Here is a 20950-nt window from a genome sequence, read left to right on the forward strand (position 1 = left end):
TATTAAATACCCATTTGGATCCAGCAACTTTGAGTATTTGCATTCGATTGTGTGAAAATGGTGTCAACCCGCAAGCATTAGCGACGGTTGTAAAAGAATTACAAAGAGAAGTGAAAGCATTAGAAAGTTCACAATCAGAATCAAGTAAAGGAGGATTCAAATGATTTTATTTTTCCTAAAAATTATGTCCATGTACAATAAGTTGTAAATAATACAAAAATTCATTTCGTAATCTACTGGAATGTAAAGAGTTCTCAAACTTCAAATACAAGTGAATTTTTATCATAATATAGGTACATATTTAGACACAACTTACTTTGATATTACACAAAAAAAAAATGCCTTGGCCATAAACCATTCTATATAAATAACTTGAGTAAAAAAAATTAATTGCATAACTTAAGCTAATAATTGAAAAGATGTAATTTTAAAAATCTTTTAATGTATTTATATTTAGAAATAATTGTCATTTCTTGCATATATCAAATACTCAGATAGAAAAATGATTTAATTACAGTGTACCACAGCCAAAGGAATATACTTGAACGATACTATAATTCATCTTTCTTTTTCTCCTGAGATTGCTACAAAAAAAATATAATTCATTATATTCTCATGTACTGTTATGAGTTTTTCAAGAAATCAGCTGTTTTACCTTTTTAGAGTTTTTGCCATAAAATTGTTGGCTGCCTACAGTTACAAGTTCTAACTCTGGTTGATCGATGAGGTAATTTTTAGCATCCACTACTTGAGAGCCTTCTTTGAACATAAAGATTGCTCTTCTGGGTTCGATAGGATATCTAAAAAATATTTCTAGTAAAGCACTATGCGAAATATTTATTTAAAGTTGACAAAAAGTTTATACCTTTCAGCAACTATGTGATTATTTTGTAAACTTCCTTGCCAAATACGTAATATATTGTCAGCTTCATCTTCAGATAAGTCTTTTCTAACATCGACGAACATCATAACACTTTTTCCCATATTTGTGACACGCAACAGATTATCCGGATTAGATGTGTCCATCTAAAAAACATACTTTATTATCTAATTGTTTATCACACATTAGATTGATCTTACTGATAGATTTTTCATCATTTTACCTGAGATAAATCAATCTTTGGAGCTGGACGAAGATGTTCGGGTAATTCATCTGGTTCTAAAGGTTCTTCATTTTCCTAAAATTGAAATATAAATTGTAAAATACATTTCTATATTGGTACAATTAATTGTTTCATAAAATTACCTCCCACTGATCTAATAATCTTTCCATGTCAGCATCAGTCATGTCTCTAACATCTTTTTTAGATTTAATTTTTGTATCACAGTATGTAACGAAAAATGAACTAATAAAAATTACCGACATTAACTTCATAGTAGCGAATTTTGTAAACTTTGGAATATTTTTTCAAACTTTTTTTTTCTTATAACTTTAGGTTATAAACGTGTAAACACTGTATATAAACACGTTAGCCTTTTTTGTGCCACAGCTATGGCGAATGACGAAGGTGGCTTCTCAAGGTGGCGCGTGCTTGTGCAACCGGAGTCGCCATAAATTACCATAGAAGTTCAATTTGAATGAACGGCTAAATAGTAAGATGGAGACTCATCAAAAAGGCATGTGATAGCATTGCCTGATAGAGTAGACCCTCTCAGTAGTTTCCTCTCTGGTTTACAGTCGAACATACCCGCTTAAATTACTGAATGCATATGTAGATAAAAAATCAGGGATAGGATTTCCCGCAATTTTCCAGGAATGACTAAGATTTATATATAATTTATTAATATAAATTGATCTGAAAAATTTTAATCAGTATAAAAGTATCAAAATACATCATTCTCATATAATTATTGAAAATTTTAAAAATATTTCTTAGATAATTAAACTATATACGAATTGTGATTTTTGACTATTTTTGACCTCCTATTAGGAAGTTATTGCAATCATATACTAATTTATGAAATTATTTAATCAATAACAATAATCTGTTTAATTCATTAACTGTAAGTATTGCAGTCTTCATATAGTTGATAAAATGATTATTAATAGAAGTACTCATGTAATATCGTTTAAAAAACAATACAAGTAAGAAAAAACTAATTGCTAGCCTCAAATAATCCAGGATTTATGAAGCAATGTTTAAAAACACAGTTTTTGAGAGACGGCGTTTGGCAGGTAGTGTTGCTCGGTCCGGTGAATTTCGACGTGGTTGAAACCTCACTAATTTTTTGATCAACCTATGGTTTCATTATTGATTTATGATTGATACGATACATACATATTTTTTTCAACGTACAATGTAGAAATAAAAAGTATGTACATCTTACCAAATTAAATAAATCTTCTACGTGATGTTCATACGCATACTGTGCAAAAACTGAACAGCAAAATTGAATAAACCAACTACCACTCTCGCAGCCTCGATATGCTACACAATCAGGCAATGTTGAATGGGCTATGAACATATCAGAATAATCAAAATGTGATTTTCCAATTCCCAAATTAAACCGGAATGGAATATTTCTGTACATGCCATTCCTGACAATACTTTGTTCATTTCCTCCTCTGAAAATATATAATTTTTAAAATCAAATTTTTATCTTATTTTATACGTATTTATTTATTTATTTGTTCAACTAATTAAGTATCGTATTTACCTGCATATTTGAAAAATAAATACTTTTGGTTTATTTTTTAAATATTCACATTTTTCGGGTACAAAGTAATCAATTATCTCATTGCAAGATACTACTAAATTTGAACCGTCGTGGTAATCGTCACCGTAGACAACTGAATCATCTCCAATTGAATTCATATTTCCGTGACCACATACAATGATAAATACTGAGTCTACAAATTGTAATTCAGCTTTTTGTGAGAATTCCTTAATTGTTTGTCTTATTTGCTAAAATTAAAAAATTTTAGTAAATATGAATGAAATATAAATAATAATTTTCATTGTACATACTTCGGCAGTAAGATTACGTTCAGACTGAACTTTGAAACCCATTTGTTTAAAGAGATCTTTTAAATTTTTATCATCAAGTTCAGCAGCTGCTCGATACAGGTTTGCAGGAGCGTAATTTATCAATGATATGAGTAAGACTAGCCCACGTGGATTACTTCGCATCCTATATGTACCAATTGGATTTTCATTAGAATTTAAATCATAAAATCTTGTAGATTTTTTCACTATAATTGATGACGATCCATCTGCATTTGATTCATCCGAATCGCTAACAATATAAAAATTAGCTTCAAAAATTATACAAATCATTAAATAGAAATTTGTAATTGAAAATATAAATAAATGCTTTTCTTTTAAATATTAATGTAAATGGAGCATTTTAAATTATAAGTATACATACTTCTGTAATAATTCAACACAAGGATGTTGATCAGTTGCTTTTAAACCATTAATTAAATTACTATAAGCATAAGGACCGCGTGTCTTCACTTCCAATAAAATATTCCTTTTTGTGTCTGGATCATTCAAACTATTCTGTAAACAAACAAACCATTGATTTATATATAACTATAAAAATAGTTAGATATTTTATGTAAATAATAAGTGACAATATATACCTCCCACTTAGGAATTCCTGGATCATTTTGATAGAAAATAATGTCTTTTATTTTAGGCCACAACTTTTCCATATCTACTAAATCTACAAGTTGATCAACATTTCGATCTATTCTCTCACGATCTTTAGGTTGCATGATTTTTTTTATATTGCACCAAATAATTAAATTGTCACAACTCCAATTATTTAAGCGATTTTTGAAAATAAAGACTTAATTATAACCTAACTTCAGTTAAAGTGACAAAGTAGCATATCAATTAACAACAACAGGCGATGCATCGTAATCAAAACTAATTTTGTTAATTTTATTTTTAAATAAAATGCAATGTTAAGTTGTTTTGAATATTGCAGATATATAATATAATTTATTTAAAATAAAATACGACATGGATAAACTTAATTTATTGTCACTATTTTTCTTGAAAACTTCACGAAGAAAAGACATTGCAAACCCTTTCCATTAGCACACATGTGCATTCAAGGTTACATGTACACTTGTTGCAAAAGGTCATGTAGTTTCCTTTATTTTCTACATAAGTTTATATACATTCCGCCTCTTCGGGATTTCAATCATACTACATGTGTAACATATGTTGTGTCTACCTTACTAACAAATAAGTTTTTCAATCAGATGCAATTAAAAAGAAAGTTCATAAAACTGATTATTGTTACAGATAAGTCTAAGGATCTCATACAAAATGTTTTGGGAAAACTTGTTGGGAAATTCCAGCCATTAAAATTACCAGGTGTTCGCCATGAAAGGTTATAAGTGCCAAATATCTGAAAATGTGAAAAAGGGACCGCTTGAAGGTAATAAAACCATACAACGATTTTATTTTTGAGTAAAGAGCAGGTACAGATAAAACGAGCTTCAAGTACCAGCAATAAACAATCTTTAGAAAATTATGCAGAAAATTTTTCTGGTGTCAGGTAGAGGTATTATATATCATTTCGGATTATTACAAGTCTTGTGCTCATCTTGTGCTCATGCTATCTTTAAGCAGGTAGTTTTGGTCTTTACCGATGGATTATACTCTCTTCGTGCCTTCTGATAATCCTTACGCATTAGCATAGTTTTCATTTACAACTCACTCACAGATGTTCAATTTGTGCTATGATTTATTAGAATCTGTATGAAACTTATTTTATTTATTTAATTATTTATTATTATTATTATTATTATTATTATTTTATATTTTTTTATTTTATATATATATATTTTCTTTTATTTTTTTTATATTTTTTTAATATTTCTTTTATATTATTTTTTTTTTATTCATTATATTTATATATATATAATGAGTATATAAAAAAATAATATATTATTATTAAATTATAAATTATTATTAATTTATTATTTTTAATTTATGAATTAGTTCTAATATAAATATAATATATCACATAGAGAAAACCGGTGGATTTTATTCTCGTGCCTTCTGATAATCCCTACGTATTAGCAAAGTTTTCATTTACAACACACTCACAGGTGTTCAATTTGTGCTATAATTTATTAGAATCTGTATGAAACGTATTTTTTTTTTATATTTATTTATGTTATATTTATATTAAATTTTTTATTTTATATATATGTATATATATATAATATTTATATATATATTTGAAAAAAAAAATATGTATAAAAAAAATTTATATATTTTTTTCTTATTTTTATTATATTTTTTTTACATTTATTATATTTATTATTGTATTTATTTTATATTATTTTTTTTTCTATTTATTATATTTATATATATAATTAATATCAAAAAAATTAATATATTATTATTAAATTATAAATTATCATTAATTTATTATTTTTTTATTATTTTTAATTTATAAATTAGTTCTAATATAAATATAATATATTATATAGAGAAAAAAATAATAATTTTTGTGTATAATTTTTTCAGAGCAATGAACTGGGTAAGATGCATTTTATATTCTTTGATGTGTGGTCTCGATTGGTGAGTTTTTCAATGATTTAATTTGTGTTGTTCAGTACTATAATGATACATTTTTATGCATAATTCCGTATGGGAATTTACAACATGCCTACATCGAGAATTTAATCAAGATTCTAAGCAATTTTTTTCAACTTTATTTGCAATTATTGACAAATCATTGGCATAAATATTTTTTAAAAATATAATATTGGCTTTCATCAGCATTTGCTAAAATTTTAAACCGTTTTCATATAGCATAATGAAGTATTCAGCTGAAAGTTTATCATTATTAACTTAGAAACAAATATATTTGTTCAAAAAATTTTCAATAATTTAAAATTTAAAATCTATTTGATTCCCAGGATTATTCTAAAGTCACATGATATTTCATGATTTTTGAGTGGGTACTGAACATCTCAGAAGGACCAATCCTGACTTAGCTCTCCCTACTTGCTGGTGATGTACGCGTGCGTGCGTGCGCGCGACGAAGAATGTGGAGTAGGAGTAAAATGCACATAGTGGGGAAAATGCATCCATTAAAACGGAGCGACTCTAGTCATAGTCACCTATATTGTTGTTTACAGTCTCAGGACGCGCAACAACTAAAACTCTCAGTGAATATATCGTGGAAAGTATTCTCTGAATAAAAATCTGCATTTGTGTTTGATTTGTGAATTGTTTACTTAAGTAACTGTGCAAATTTGTTGGTGATAAGTGCTTTACATCTTCATATTACGTGCAGTACTTAAAGTGCATTACTCTGTTGCCAAGGCGACTAATAATGCCTTAAGGAGTTTACATTTAATTGTGATTCTTTATTTTTCTTTATTTTGAAAAGTGTTGAACGATATGAATTTTTCATTTATGAACCAAATTGCAATGGATTTCTCATTATTGAGCCACTATGAAGGACCTGTTGAAGGTGATGTCGGCGAAGATCAAAATTTGCTGTGTAAGTAGTCTCATATTTTTTGACAAAACAAAATTTGACTATCAACTAGTATTGCTAAAAATCCTTATCTCGATAATGTTTATCTATGAAAGTACTGTGGTTTATGTAGCTACTTAGTCATCTAGTGAAATTTGTTATTCTATTGTTTATTATAGGGGAAGAACCTCATTATGGTTTGACAAGTGAACAATATTTACAAGGCACTGAAGAATATGGCCAGGAATATAATGGAGCAGAATTTCGTGAAACACAGAGTGTACTTGCTGACGGTGGTGACAGTTTCGGAGTATCTACTGTTACATTTGATACCATGGAAGAACTTTTGTGGATGGGCAATCAAGGGGTATTTATTTTATTATTTCCCACAATCTTGTAGTTATACATTGAATAACTAACCTATAATCATGAAATATTTAATCATTTATCAGTAACAACATTCATTGTTATCATCCTAAATTACAAAAATTGTTTTTCAGGGCCATGTAACATCTTATTATGGTAGTGGTCTGCAAAAATTTACATCTTTTCAAGTTCATGCTACCCAGGAAATTAGACAAATTCATGCGATAGATGAAGCGATCCTTTGTCTTACTCAGACTTCTCTTCGAGGTCAATTACGCCGAGGCATTCCATTATTTACTCATACGTAAGCAATTATTTCAAATCAATATTGGATATCGATCATTATTAATTATCTTCATCGAATTTTTAGCAATAATATTCGTTGTATTATGTCATTACAGATCGTCGAACATGATTGATATGCAATGCATGCTTCAATATGGTTCTCAATTATTAATGGGAGGCCATCAGGATACAATAATAAATTTTGATCTCTCTCATGGAAAAGAAACAGGATCAGTACATGTTGGCGAAAATGGGTGTGCAATCATGAGGCGAAATAACAAATTTATTTGTACGGGAAATCCAGCCGGCCGAATAGATTTGCGAGATCCTTATTCTCTATCTATTGAACACACTCTAGAAACTCACAGTGGTTCTTTGAGTGACTTTGATGTCCAAGGAAATTATTTGGTGACTTGTGGATTCAGTAATAGTCGACAGGGTCTTTCAGCTGATAGATTCTTGATGGTCTATGATCTAAGACAAATGCGAGCTCTTACTCCTGTTACAACACTCGTATATCCGTTCTTGTTGAAATTTTTGCCGAGCTACTCCAGTCGTCTTGCTGTGGTTTCGCCTCTGGGACAGATGCAGTTACTTGATACTATTTATGCTGACGTACAGCCATCGCACACTTGTCTTTACCAAGTAATTTTCATTCTAATTAATTCATTAAAAATTTCTATTTATGTTACCAACAGGAATTAAATAATAAATATATTTGTTTTAGGTTGCAACTGGTGGTGCAATGGCCCTGTCGTTTGATGTGTCTCCAACATCAAAATGTTTGGCTTTTGGAGATGCTGCTGGATCTATCCATTTATTGGCTACCAACAATCCAAATTTTCAATTTAATACTTATTCAAGACCTACAGAATTCGCTGATCCAGTAGAAACTCTTGATACTATTGCATATGATGATTATATAACATCTTTAAGTTCGGTACCGATGATATACAATGGTGATTCATTAGCTAGTGATTGGCCAGAACAGTTTTTGACGAAAACTTACAGGTATTTTTTATGTTCATTATATAAACTTTTTTATCTTTATATACATATTGAAAAAATCTTTAATCAGTTGGTCTAACAGACTTCAACTACAACTCTTGCATGTGAATACATAAATTTGCATTTTTTATTAAATTGTATGCTTATTTTTGTAAATAACTGTTTTCTTTTAGTTCATTATAATTCGCAGTAAATTTAATATTCAAAATTTTGTTTGTTTATAGGAGAACACCAGCAATAGATCCAGAAATATTAAGGACAATGAAGATGCAGGGAACTATCGGTTACGCGCCAAATCCTCAGTCTTTCCGCAGAAATCAAGTGAGAAATTATTACTCTCCCAAATTTCTATCATATGTATCCTATGCTTCCTGTCCTCCATTCCGTTAAACTTTTATCAATTTTTTCCATAACTTTCCAAAGACTTTCGGAATTTAAGTATTAATTATGAAAAAAAAAATATACAATGTGATATTTTTTTATCCATTCTAGTGCCTATAAGTATCAGGGATTGAATAAGTAGTGTAACTAATAATTATTTATCTAAGAAACGTGATAGATAGTCAGAATATTTAATATATACAGTATTATATATTTTTTCGAGTAATTATATCAATATTTTGGTAAATTTGTAGTAGAGCGTTGACTTTGTAAAAGAACTTAGGCTCCATAGTGATAAAAAAATAGGAGACACATATGTACTATAATTCGTTGCATATATGTGTAAAGTTGTATATCAATTGTGTAGAACCTAATAAAATTTCAATATCATAACCGACTTGTTCATACTTTCGAGATTGATATGCATTCCTTATATTGACTATTTATATTGGAACAATACGTACGGAAGCTCTCCAAATTACAGCTGTATAAACGAAGAAAGTTAATTTCGGGAGCATAGTAATTTTATTGGTAATTCATTCGTTAATTGATATATAAAACATATATTTATGAATGTAATCATTTATCGTTTTTTTCAGATTCCTTATAATTATGAAAAACGAACTGGTTTGGTATCAAAAACATTTTCTGGAGAATCGAGATCCAAAACTGAAGATGGTACTTTCATTGCTATTCCTAAACGGTATCGTAAAATTGAAATGAAATACTCTCGGCTGGGATACGATGAGTTTGATTTGGACCAGTACAATTTGACCAGCTTTTCTGGACTAGAAGCCACATTGCCCAATAGCTATTGCAATGCTATGTTACAAGTAAGCTATGATTTCAAATTACTCAATATTATCTCATAAAAATTTGCAAATAAATCATGATTATTAATTTCATTTTTTTTTTGTTATAGTTACTCTACTACTGTGAACCAGTTCGAGTAGCTCTCATGTCTCACGCATGCCAAAAAGAGTTTTGTTTATCTTGTGAATTAGGCTTCCTTTTTCATATGCTGGACATATCAAAAGGTATTCCATGCCAAGCTGCTAATTTTCTTCGAGCATTCAGAACGGTTCCAGAAGCAGCTGCTTTAGGACTTATACTCAGTGATTTACATCCTGAAGCCAAGAAGAAAACTAGTTTGATTAGATTAACACAAGTAAGTTATTTAAATGACAATTTATTCTTATAATCATTACATTTTATAAAATACTAAAGATTAATTACTTTAATATTCTAGAGCTGGAATAGATTTATTCTACATCAAATGCATTATGAGATCTGGGAAACAAAAAAACGGCAACAAGAAGAAAAAGAAGCTGCGCGATTGAAATCAGAATTGAAGAGTGTACCATTTGTATATAATGAACAAGATTTTCCAAGTATTCTGCAAGATCTGGGGTCACGTTACAAAAACCACGATTCCGAGAAAAAGAAGAAAAGAAGAAAGGAAGAGGATGGTAAATATATATGGATTGCAGCTAAAGGTAAACACAATTTATGTGTAACCTTTGCATCCATTTTTTTATTTTTTTATATTTATTATATAATTTACTTTTTTTTAAATTTTTCTACTTGCAATAACGTAATAACAATTGAATTATTTAATTATTTTACATTGTGTCAACCAGTATTAATAATCACAGTGAATAATCTGAGTTCTGTTATATTATTATTTACAATTCAAGGCAATCGGTTAGATAACTTATTACAAAATATTTTAATGCACTAATACAGTTACAAAATTAATATCACTCATTGGTGGCAAAATATTGATTAATTTATCAGAAATTATTTAAACTTATAATTTAGAAATCGTATATTTAAATTAATAATTTTCTATTTTCATCTGTTATAGAAAATGCCAATAAAAAAACTGTAGAAGGAAATGAATCACAAGAAGAAGATACTGACATCAGTCGAGTATTTGGAGCTGAACAAATTCACATTCATCGTTGTCTCAAATGTGGTCAAGAAGCTTCTAAGCAATCTATAATGCTTCAATGTAATCTAGTATATCCAGAAGCAGTAAATGCAAGTAAGTAATCGCACAATTTCTTATAAATACTTAGATGATTTTATGATAATTATATTCATTGATTTACATTATTCTCTAGATGAAGAAATTCCTTTCACGAAAATATTATCCCAAAGTTTAAAGCCTGAGAAAATAACTCCAGCCTGGTGTGATGATTGTCAAAAATTCAGTCCTACATTACAATCTCGTCGGATCACTAAATTACCACAAGTTTTAGTACTTAATTGTGGATTGGATACACAAAAAGTAAGTTATACCTTTACTATCAATTGAAAATTTTAAATTATTTTCAAAATTGTTTACATAAATTTTAACACCTGTTCTTTTTTTTCAAAGGAAAAAGATTTTTGGCAAACGCAAATGGATATTATCGTTCATAAAGCTATGAATGGAAAAGAAAATAGCCCATCGTCAAGTCCAACGCCAAGTCCAGTACCAAGTACAACGAAAATGTGTCGTTATGGAGTGAATTGTGCCCGCAGTGATTGCAGATTTAGACATACAGGAAAGGATTCTGGTATGCATCTAAAAAACCGATTTTTTTCAATCATTCAATAAAAGAAAAATTTCTTATTACAATGATTTTATTTTGTATTGTATTATTATAGATCAAAGTCAGTCTGTGCTTTCATCAGTTCCAGTCCAAATAACGACGCCGCCCAGTCATTATTACTATCAACATTCATGGATACCACATTGTATTGAAGTATCTATTGACGGCAATGGTGAACTTTCAGTAGAAGAATTAAATAAAATTGATCGTGAAGTTTCAAGTAGTGCACCGTTGATTGTAGAAAATGGTCAACATGATAGTGCAGTGAAACCAGATAGTGTACAGAACAAAAAAGAAAGTGAAGTCAGTGAAGAGAAGAAGTCTGTTGAAGAAACAAAAGAAGAAAAAGAAGAACCTAAAGAAAACAGTGAGACAGTGAACCCTGAAGTAACAAATCAAGGACAGAAAATGCAGTACACTCTTTCAGCTGTCGTTTGTTATATTGATGATAAAACGAGTGAAGATCGAAGGCATGTGGTTGCATTAATTCGTGTTGGACCTAATTACCATGAACGATCAACGGGTAGTGCAGTCGCGCAGTGGTATCTGTTTAATGACTTCAGTATATCTGCAGTTACACCCCAAGAAGCAGTATGGTTTAATTTAGATTGGAAAGTACCATGTGTTTTGCATTATACAGCAGTTCCAGCCCCGGAACCAGCTACCTTTGTTAGCCCATTAACTTACAACGTGTTTGGCGAGGATAAATGTATAGCCCGCAGTGGTGGAACTCGGGGTATTACTTTTACGCCATTAACTACTGATGAAATGCCAAAAAAAGGTACGTTAGACATTTAATTCGTTAGAGATAAAATATAAAATATAAATTTATGTCCAAGATTAATTAGATAAATCGATTTTTTTTTTAGGTGAATTAGTAGGCATTGATGCTGAGTTTGTTACAATTAACCCAAGAGAATCTGAAATACGAAGTGATGGCAAAATGTCAACTATTAAACCCAGCCATATGTCTGTTGCACGAATTACATGTATTCGCGGGTAAATAATTTATATCAATTTAATTATTCATTAAAAAAAAAAGTTGAATTCGAATATTAATTTAAATGCTTTTGTTTTCCAGTCAAGGACCTCTGGAAGGAACTCCCTTCATCGACGATTACATCAGTACTCAAGAACAAGTTGTAGATTACCTTACTAAATTTAGTGGTATTCAACCTGGAGATCTAGATGCCAATTTCAGTAGTAAACATTTAACTACGTTGAAGTCAACGTATCAAAAGCTAAGATTCCTTGTGGATAATGGAATTATTTTTGTTGGTCATGGATTAAAAAATGATTTCAGGTAAATTTTTTTATCAATAAGCAATTTAATTTATTTACATGAGTTATTAAACTAATTCAATGCATAGTATTGTTGATATTAATTGTTATTTTTGTCTTTTTCAGAGTAATCAATTTAGTTGTTCCACCAGAACAAATAATTGATACAGTTTTACTATTCCATTTGCCACATCGTCGCATGGTATCCCTTCGCTTCCTTACATGGCATTTCTTCGGAAGAACGATTCAATCAGAAACTCATGATTCAACTGAAGATGCACGGGCTGCATTGGAATTATATCATAAATACAAAGAATTAGAGTCTTCTGGCAAAATATATGATGAACTCAAAAGATTGTATGAAGTTGGAAATGAGTTACAATGGAAGGTACGTGAATCATAATCCATAACTGCTAATAACAATCTTTTCGTATGATGAACATTCATTAATATTTGCCTGTATTTACTTGATAGGTTCCAGAAAACCAACCTTTAGCTGATTTTCCGATCAAAGCTGAGTAAATGAGGGATTTCATCCATTACGTAACTTCTGCATATGTACAATTCAAAAGGAAATTAATTGAACCAGAGATTATTTTTGGATAAGGAACTTCATTACGGGTATAAAAGTAATTTTTACTACGTGCTGTATAAAAATATTAGTTTAGGAAAAATTCATTTTTTACTTAATTAGTTTATTAAGGTGTATTTAAACATTTACACCATTATACATAGCATAATTTAATGAAATCACAGAACAAGTTTTAAATAGTGAACAATTAGCCGCAATGGGAAAGATAATTTTTTTTTTTATATTTACTACTTCAAGTTTCCAAAATATTTATTTTTGATCATTATTACAAGGTAGATTTTTACAAAGGTTCTGTCCAATGTTTGCTTGAAAAAAGTTTTTATATTTTTACCGCATAATTTATCACATTTTTTATTTTTTATTTCTTGATATATTTTGTTGTCAATTACTCAATTATTGTAATGTCAGTACTTTGCAGTTTATACAAAGGGAAAAAGGTCATTAATTTATATACATATATACTCATTTGTAAATAGAATGCAAAACTCATGCTATCAAGCAAAGAAGAGCTGTTATTTATATAAAAGAAATGAACTTTTGTATAATTTTATTTTTTTCGAATTAATATATGCATTCCGAATTCAAAGTCAATAGTTTGTAAATAGACAAGTGAATTTCATAATATTATATATTTACACAATTTTATTTAATTTATTGTATATAAACATTTTATACTCTTTATATATAATTGTTTTAATGCAAAAAATTTTAAATTGTCTTTTCTACTGTCACTCATTTGCGGCAATTGTCAATCAAATCAGTGTATAGAATCATAAGTAGCGAAAAATTAATCGATTGAAAAAAATTAAATATATTTTACAGACTAAAATTATTGTACACTGTTTAACTATTTTTATATGTGCTTTAAATTAGAAACAACAAAAACGAAATTCTTAAATATGATGTAAATTGTATCGATCGATAGAAAATATATTTTTGAAATTATAAGTGAGAGAGAGTCTAGTATTATCTAATATTAGACTTAGGTTATGGTTTAGTATAAGTAATGATAAGAGTTATTTACGTCTGTAACTGGTACAAAATACTATAATTTACAATAAATTTTTTACTTACAATATACATGGTTGAACATACTTATTTTAATTATTTAAGAACCTTGATTTAAGATTAACAATAATTCTACAATCAAATTGAAAGACTATGCGTAATTTTCATTGAATTTTTTGTTCATTCAATATGAAATAATATCGATTATATATGATACGTCGTTTAGCTATTTAATAGCATGATAAAAATTTTATCTATTATAATTAGTCATTATAAAAATTGAAAAAAAAAATATAAAAAATTAATAATAAGCTAAATAACATTTACTTGAAAATCAAGTTATGGCCATACAATTATTATGTACAATTTTTGAAATTTTAAAGATTATAAAAATTTTCTATTGATTCAATCATTGTACAACAATGTAAAATCTTGCGTCTAGTCAGCTGAAAGCTCATTAGATATTCTATTTTCTATTTTTTTATTATATAATCTTATATAATAAGCGATAACTAAATGATATTTATAGAAAAAATTTGCTAAATTCCATGTACAAAATATCTTCTAACACATTTTATGAGGATGTATAATCAAACAAAGGCATCTCTAAAGGTGCTAGAGGTGGAAGAGGTGCTAATCTAACAGAGCGTCCTTCACCCGAACAAATTTCATCATTCTCAACAACCGACACAGTATGCAACTGCTGTGTTAAGTGTTTCACCTCTTGTTCTTTGGCCTCTAGCTGACTGAGCAAACTTTCAACGAGAGATCTTAATTGAGAATTCACTGTTCGTAGTTCTTCGATAACTGTACCCGTATCTTTAGGGTGTTTGAATGCCTGATCATCATCAGGAAGTGATATGAGACTCAATAGAGTATCTTGTTCTTCAATAGTTTTGTAAATAGCTTGTCTCAATGATCCTTCAAATTTTTCTGTTCCAATAGACGCAGTAAAACCTTTATCATGGTGTTTTGTTGAATGCTTACTGTGCAGATTTTTCTGTTGGACTTCAAATGTATTTTTATACTCTTCATATTGTGCTTGCTTCATCCTTCAATATTAAATGTATATAAATTAGACGATTGATGTATGAAATATTTTCTTATTAAAGAAGTAACAATTCAATTTTTAATAATATAATTATGAATTAAATGGTATTAGAATGATAAATGAAGACTCAGGAATTATGATATATAAAAATTTATTATTTGCATTGAGCAAATTGATTTATGAACAGTAAAAAATTATAGTGAACTAATCAGACTGTTAGAAAAATATATAAATTTGATAGTGAAGTGCAACAATGATTTACCTGACAACAGCGGCTTGCCGTTTATGATAATCCCGTTGTAAAGCTAATGATTCAAGAGCAACAATCGAATGAATAGATGAAATTGGTGATTTTTTATCAGTACTGGTAATAGATTGTTCAGGTGTTATTTCAACGAAATTAACTCCTAATTGATTGTGAACTTCTGATAATAATCCTGCTACCCTTTCATGACATTCAGCTGCGTCTTCGAATCGTCCTTGATGTAAAAATGCTTCTGCTTTTCTTTGTTTTTCGTGTGCCTGAAATTATAATGAATTGTTAGATAACTGTCATGATTAATTATTAATAAATTCGAGATATTTTTTATGCCTATCGATGTATTTGATCTATAAATAAACCTATGACATTTCGCGAAAATAAATAGAGTATATCATCAAAAAATTGTAAGAAGTTGAATAATTTATGAAGCGAAGAAAATATCAGTCAAAGACCACAAAATATCCAAAACAAGTCAATAAAAAAAGAAACAATGGCGTAATACTGCCTACTAAGTATGTATTGTTTTTTATTTAAAAATTATATAAAAGTTAGTTTGTACTATCAAGAGATGAAACTTGAATGATTGATAGCTTTGATAAATAAAACAGTTTAGAATTATTAAATATTTTTAATCAATAACAATTGATAAAAAGTTTTTTATTGTTCAAAATGATATGCAAGAAATTAATGTGAAGTACTTACAATATTCAGAATAGAATTCTCCATGACTGGTTGCGATCAGCTGTTTGAGGAGACGTAAACAGGGTGCGCACGCATTATAAAGTATGGCGTCATTTCTCAGAAAATTATCATGATGACAACAAGATGGCGACTGTGTTGATATTTTAGGTTCGCGCGTTTTTCTGTGTACTTGATGATAAATATCGTAGATTTTGTGAGTTTTGGAGAGAAATAATTTCTTTATAAATATTCTTATGTTTGCATTAACAAGTAAATATGTCTATTGATCTATTAAAATATGTATTCAATTTACATTACAATTAAACATTCATTGAGAATGGACATTATCGAATGAAATAGTCATTTTTATTCGCTAATCATTAATATTTATTGATAAAAGTTTTTCATTGGTATTGATGCATTCATGTATTTTACGCCTCATTTTTTATATGAATATCTTATTATTAATAAAAAAGACTATATCTTTTTTATTTCTATTATCAATTTGTGCTATGATTTATTAGAATCTGTATGAAACGTATTTCATTTATTTAATAATATGATATTTTTTCTAAACCATACAAGGTACGTGAATATATCCATTATTTTTAATTTATAAATTAGTTCTAACATAAATATAATATATCATATAGAAAAAAAAATTGATAATTTTTGTGCATAATTTTTTCAGAGCAATGAACTGGGTAAGATGCTTTTATGTTCTTTGATGTGTGGTCTCGATTGGTGAGTTTTTCAATGATTTAATTTTTTTTGTTCAATACTATAATGATACATTTTTCTGCATAATTCCGTATGGAAATGTATACAGGTATCTCTAAGTACACCATATATGATTGTGTTATCATAAATAATTATTTAATTATTTATGCATTGGTTTAGAGATAAAAAATAAAATCATTTTACCTAGGTAGACTTAATTTAACCCATATAATCGTTACAAAGTATAAATTGCTCAGTTAATCTAATTCGATCGGATTTCACCATATTCTCACAGTTTTCACAAGAATCAATGAGCTCAATACCTCTTTGACTACTTGTTAAGATTACTCAAGCTTTATGGATCATTGAATCCTTAAAAGTGATGTCTGTCAAATGGTACTTGAAAGTCTTATCAATTTACTTTATCATTTAATGATTTGATTATGTTTGAAATGCTATTGAACATTGATTTCATTTTAACATTTTTCAGAAAATCGAAAATCGTTTTCAATCATTACATAAAGATTTTCTATTTTTCAGAGTAAATTAATAATTATTATTTCTACTATTAACTAAGTTATATAAATACCGATGTAAAAATTTATTTTATGCTATACTTTAACCATTAAATTAAAGAATAAGCTTCTGAATAGTGAATGTATTTTTTGTGAACAATAGATATTCAAATCATTAATTTTATCACTGGGAACTAAACAATTTTTAGAGATTTAATATCATTAAAATCGTACCGAAATGATCTCCATATATAGCTAATTCCATGCATTTATATCTTTTTTTATCAGTATCTGAAATTGCTGTTAGGCTATTAAAATCTAAAACCTGCGATTTTAGATAGCCTAAAAAGTCAAAAAAACAAACAAGTAAAATTTTTTTCACAAAAGTACTCAGTAGGACATCAAACTCTTCATTTTTATGTCTACCTAATTTACAATATGTGTTTAAGAAAAGTGTTTTTTATTTGAAGAAGTCTCATAAAAAAGTTACATAAGAAATCACTACTCGATGAAATCTAGAATGGGCTGTAGAAAAAGGCTTTAAAAAAATTCTAAATACAATTTTAATGTCTACACTAGTTGACCTTTCAAGTACAGTAGTTGATCATATACTGTTATGCTCTTCTGTGTAATTATATTGAGATGTATTGTTTGAAATGATCATTTTTTTCATAATTATTTTTCTTTTTCATTGAAGCAAAAAAGGAAAACTTTTAATAGAGATGTGCGTTAGTTCGAACTAATGCACTCACTCAACACTTCATAAGACTTAATCCTAGAAAAGAACTTCTTGATATAGTAATTAAGTGTCTCACAACCTTGTTACAACCATTATAGTTAAAATTACATCAAAACGTATTTTATTGTACCACTTATCTCTTTAATAATAAGTTTGTCCTTATTAAACTTATGTTGAAACAATGAACAAATTGTAAAAAAGTGAACTCAACCTAAAAAGGTAAAGAGAAGAAAGTTTTATTATTGATAAGATACCTATAGGTAAGGATTTTTTAAAATTAAAATTATTCTTAACTACTTTAAGTCATGACTATGTAATTTTGATGTTAAGTATATTTGACAAGATTTTTTTTATGTTCCAAATGTTAATAATACTAAAATGCAATCTTATAGCATAAATGCCAGTTGAAAGTCTGTTTATAACTTAACATTACCTCAATTTCATTCGATTGACTGAACGATTAAGTTAAAGTTAATATGTCATCATCATAGTTGTCAACGCACTAATCCATCAAACGACTTAAAAAAATTCCAATCGCTTTGACAATTCTAAGACTATTTGAATATCTGGTAGTTAAGTTGATCTTAAAGATGATTGGATCAATTTCAAAAGAAAAATTTCAAAAGTATATCAAGAAAGAGACAGTTTGGTTTTTCTTTAATTTTAATGACATCTATAAATCATCACAATATTATCATATTCGTGAAAAGAAAAACAAAAATATTAATAATTAAAATGTTCTTACCAAACTTTCAAATTTTATGTTTATGAGAAAAAAATAACTACACAGCAATAAATTAGTAAACAATTTTTTATTACAAAAACTTGATAAGAATCTAGTTAAGCATAAATTGTCTATTAGTGGCTGGTTAACAGTGTGACGCAGTTATAAGGGTCTTTACTAGAGAATCATCTAAAAATTTTTATGACAAAAACTTATCTTCAATGTTTTCAAATTTACCTCAGACGTTTCTCATTTATTACAGATTATTATCATGCTGATAATTCTTGTTAGGTATTGACATTTTTTAAATGTAAAACCGTATATAGTACTTTGTATCATAACTCGATTTTTCCTATAAAAATAAAACTTGCAGTCGAGTTGCAAAAGCTGGACCGACTACTACGAATACATATGTAGTAACACTCAGACAATATTCAATAATATACGGACCACCTGAAGCGTTAAAGATTCAAGAACTCATCGCTCCATGATCCCTGCCCATCATTAAAAATATATTATCAACCATAATCTTAGAAACTTTTATAATGTTTTCAAGCATACAGCTATTATATAATTCATAATGTGTATTAGATGTTTATTTAATTAATTACAAGATACCAAGAAGTAACAAAAGATTAAACTTTCCATGATTACGATTCGATAATCTCTTGGTTACTTATCGTATATCGATAATTAACTTGATTTTCCTATTAATCTCATCTGTACTTGTCATTTTCTATGTCTTTCTCTCGTGCACGTTGCCTATCTACTGGTGAATGGGCATGGTGAGGACCAACAGCGAGTATGAATGAAATAATAAATATAATTGACAGAAGGGCAGCGTGGGCTGTGACAAGCAAGCCAGCAGCAGCCTCTTAGGATAGGTGGAGATCGGGGTAAGACGTAAACGGCGCGCGCCATGTAGGATCGAGGTCATCACCTTTCTATAACTAAAAGCCTGCTTTCGCCCTTTCAAACCTCTCTTTTACTACTGCTTTTTTAATTTACTTTTTTTTAGCTTATTTATTTAACTTTATTCTAATTACATTAATTAGATATTTGAAAATCTCCAAGAAATCCAATGATACTTGGTGTATGATTTTATCACCATTATCAAATATCATTCCAATCAACTTTCTTTTTTTTTTATGGCCTTTAAAGTGTCACAATTTAACCCACCATTTTTTCTTGTTTACCGTTGTTTTTCAATAACGTTGGCATACTCCTGGCGTAGGTGTCTCCTTGGAACAGTGGGTGGAATATTCTCACCATCTAAGAGAAACAAGAAAGAGAGAGGAAGATCAGTGACTCTTGCTCTCTTGCTAGGACCTAGAGGTCATCGCACCCCCCATTCTAAAACATCCACTTTTTCTCCAGTCATGACATTTTACTCAGGAGATACATCTAAGCTGGTCGGTGGGTGATAACCAGTAATTTTCTGACCTCTTAGTGCAGATCCAAATGCAGGGACATTAGCCGGCTCTTTTGGTTATCATCATAATACACTTGAAGGATCGAGTCTTGATCAGAAACAGTTGAGAGAGACTATCCATCCCACCATGATGTATGTATATGCCGGTGTCTTATACCCATTCTCTCTAGCTGTCCTTCTTCGAGGCTAGAGCTTCCAAAGACGGTTAGGGAGGTACGGTTTCCGGTCGCCCACGCATCAACCTAGTCAGCGTCCAAGTCAGAGAGTTGTGAAAATCTTCGATTCAGGCGTCAAGTGTATATACCTGGCGCAATAACACATATAGGAGATAGTTATGGTATTAGATATTATGACGGTGGGATATAGAGAGTGATTATTATTTTCTCAACTGTTGCACACTTAGATCTATAAGCATCTATAAGCTTAAGACACACGAACATTATATTATCCTCAATCCCCAATGGACAAATCCGGATTTTGATTAGTCGATTCTTTCGATCCCATTCACCAATCGATCATGCGTCTAGAAATAATTAATGTCGACTTGGTGGGATCTCAAGGCTCAGAATTAACTCATCCGTATTAAACTTGTTGGGATTCGAAAGTGTTGACACTATATTTATTTATTTTATTCCATTTTTTTCTCTTCTATATACTGATCATTATAATTCACTCCAAAAATTTAAATTAACTCGTTATATTTTTACGTTTCATTTGTAACGGAAACAAAATGTTTCAGATCAAATTCCATCATCAGGTGACATCGAAGAGATTTAGTCAAGATGATGATGATGATGCGGGTCTGTTTTCTCTGATTGAAGAGATGTTAAGGAATGAAGTAGACGGTGC

The 20950-nt window shown here is 29.1% G+C and overlaps 4 protein-coding genes and 1 long non-coding RNA gene across 12 annotated transcripts; 2 read left to right on the forward strand and 3 right to left on the reverse strand.

Moving 5' to 3' along the window:
• Positions 1-170: 170 nt before the first annotated feature.
• Positions 171-1525, reverse strand: boca (LDLR chaperone boca). The gene is made up of 5 exons (XM_035089376.1): positions 1247-1525; positions 1104-1178; positions 866-1026; positions 656-800; positions 171-584 (listed from the first exon to the last, which is right to left on the reverse strand). Exons 1-5 carry the CDS (start codon positions 1373-1375, stop codon positions 552-554), a joined length of 543 nt encoding a protein of 180 aa, XP_034945267.1. The 5' UTR covers positions 1376-1525; the 3' UTR covers positions 171-551.
• Positions 1526-1898: 373 nt separating this feature from the next.
• Positions 1899-4044, reverse strand: LOC118070629 (caspase Dronc-like). The gene is made up of 6 exons (XM_035089343.1): positions 3587-4044; positions 3370-3503; positions 2970-3237; positions 2659-2906; positions 2329-2566; positions 1899-2238 (listed from the first exon to the last, which is right to left on the reverse strand). The coding sequence occupies exons 1-6, from the start codon at positions 3719-3721 to the stop codon at positions 2098-2100; spliced, it is 1164 nt and encodes a 387-aa protein (XP_034945234.1). The 5' UTR covers positions 3722-4044; the 3' UTR covers positions 1899-2097.
• Positions 4045-4155: 111 nt separating this feature from the next.
• Positions 4156-14047, forward strand: PAN2 (PAN2-PAN3 deadenylation complex catalytic subunit PAN2). Of its 8 annotated transcripts, none has more exons than XM_035089351.1 (19): positions 4157-4395; positions 5496-5549; positions 5891-6480; positions 6636-6823; positions 6957-7126; positions 7224-7752; positions 7835-8118; positions 8340-8436; positions 9096-9329; positions 9419-9664; positions 9746-9992; positions 10364-10543; positions 10623-10789; positions 10880-11060; positions 11152-11877; positions 11966-12095; positions 12178-12399; positions 12504-12765; positions 12852-14047. In XM_035089351.1, the coding sequence occupies exons 3-19, from the start codon at positions 6378-6380 to the stop codon at positions 12897-12899; spliced, it is 4014 nt and encodes a 1337-aa protein (XP_034945242.1). In that variant the 5' UTR covers positions 4157-4395; positions 5496-5549; positions 5891-6377; the 3' UTR covers positions 12900-14047. The 8 variants fall into 8 exon arrangements, with proteins under 8 accessions (XP_034945249.1, XP_034945242.1, XP_034945245.1 ...); XM_035089354.1 differs by having other exon boundaries at positions 5496-5508; XM_035089352.1 differs by having other exon boundaries at positions 5496-5508; positions 5930-6480.
• Positions 14048-14326: 279 nt separating this feature from the next.
• LOC118070636 (nuclear receptor-binding factor 2-like) lies at positions 14327-16059 on the reverse strand. Its single transcript, XM_035089349.1, has 3 exons — positions 15993-16059; positions 15291-15550; positions 14327-15029 (listed from the first exon to the last, which is right to left on the reverse strand). The coding sequence occupies exons 1-3, from the start codon at positions 16014-16016 to the stop codon at positions 14552-14554; spliced, it is 762 nt and encodes a 253-aa protein (XP_034945240.1). The 5' UTR covers positions 16017-16059; the 3' UTR covers positions 14327-14551.
• A 395-nt stretch (positions 16060-16454) lies between these two features.
• Positions 16455-20950, forward strand: LOC118070673 (uncharacterized). The gene is made up of 3 exons (XR_004690798.1): positions 16455-16556; positions 16663-16715; positions 20841-20950. It is a non-coding gene; the product is annotated as an uncharacterized lncRNA (long non-coding RNA).

The sequence above is a fragment of the Chelonus insularis genome, unplaced genomic scaffold (assembly GCF_013357705.1).
Source record: "Chelonus insularis isolate UGA/USDA-ARS -01 unplaced genomic scaffold, ASM1335770v1 contig_66_pilon, whole genome shotgun sequence".
NCBI classification, from domain to species: domain Eukaryota; kingdom Metazoa; phylum Arthropoda; class Insecta; order Hymenoptera; family Braconidae; genus Chelonus; species Chelonus insularis.

Bases quoted from the DNA above. Each gene is read 5' to 3' on its own strand.
- boca (XM_035089376.1), bottom strand. From the start codon at position 1,375: ATGAAGTTAATGTCGGTAATTTTTATTAGTTCATTTTTCGTTACATAC. The intron at 1,179-1,246 runs GTAATTTTATGA...TTTCAATTTTAG, and splicing joins GATTATTAGATCAGTGGGAG to GAAAATGAAGAACCTTTAGA. The intron at 801-865 runs GTATAAACTTTT...AATATTTTTTAG, and splicing joins AATCACATAGTTGCTGAAAG to ATATCCTATCGAACCCAGAA.
- PAN2 (XM_035089351.1), top strand. From the start codon at position 6,378: ATGAATTTTTCATTTATGAACCAAATTGCAATGGATTTCTCATTATTG. The intron at 7,127-7,223 runs GTAAGCAATTAT...ATGTCATTACAG, and splicing joins ATTCCATTATTTACTCATAC to ATCGTCGAACATGATTGATA. The intron at 10,790-10,879 runs GTAAGTTATACC...TTTTTTTCAAAG, and splicing joins GTGGATTGGATACACAAAAA to GAAAAAGATTTTTGGCAAAC.
- LOC118070629 (XM_035089343.1), bottom strand. From the start codon at position 3,721: ATGCAACCTAAAGATCGTGAGAGAATAGATCGAAATGTTGATCAACTT. The intron at 3,504-3,586 runs GTATATATTGTC...GTTTGTTTACAG, and splicing joins CAGGAATTCCTAAGTGGGAG to AATAGTTTGAATGATCCAGA. The intron at 2,239-2,328 runs GTAAGATGTACA...ATGAAACCATAG, and splicing joins TAGAAGATTTATTTAATTTG to GTTGATCAAAAAATTAGTGA.
- LOC118070636 (XM_035089349.1), bottom strand. From the start codon at position 16,016: ATGGAGAATTCTATTCTGAATATT. The intron at 15,551-15,992 runs GTAAGTACTTCA...TTATAATTTCAG, and splicing joins AGAATTCTATTCTGAATATT to GCACACGAAAAACAAAGAAA. The intron at 15,030-15,290 runs GTAAATCATTGT...TTAATATTGAAG, and splicing joins CGGCAAGCCGCTGTTGTCAG to GATGAAGCAAGCACAATATG.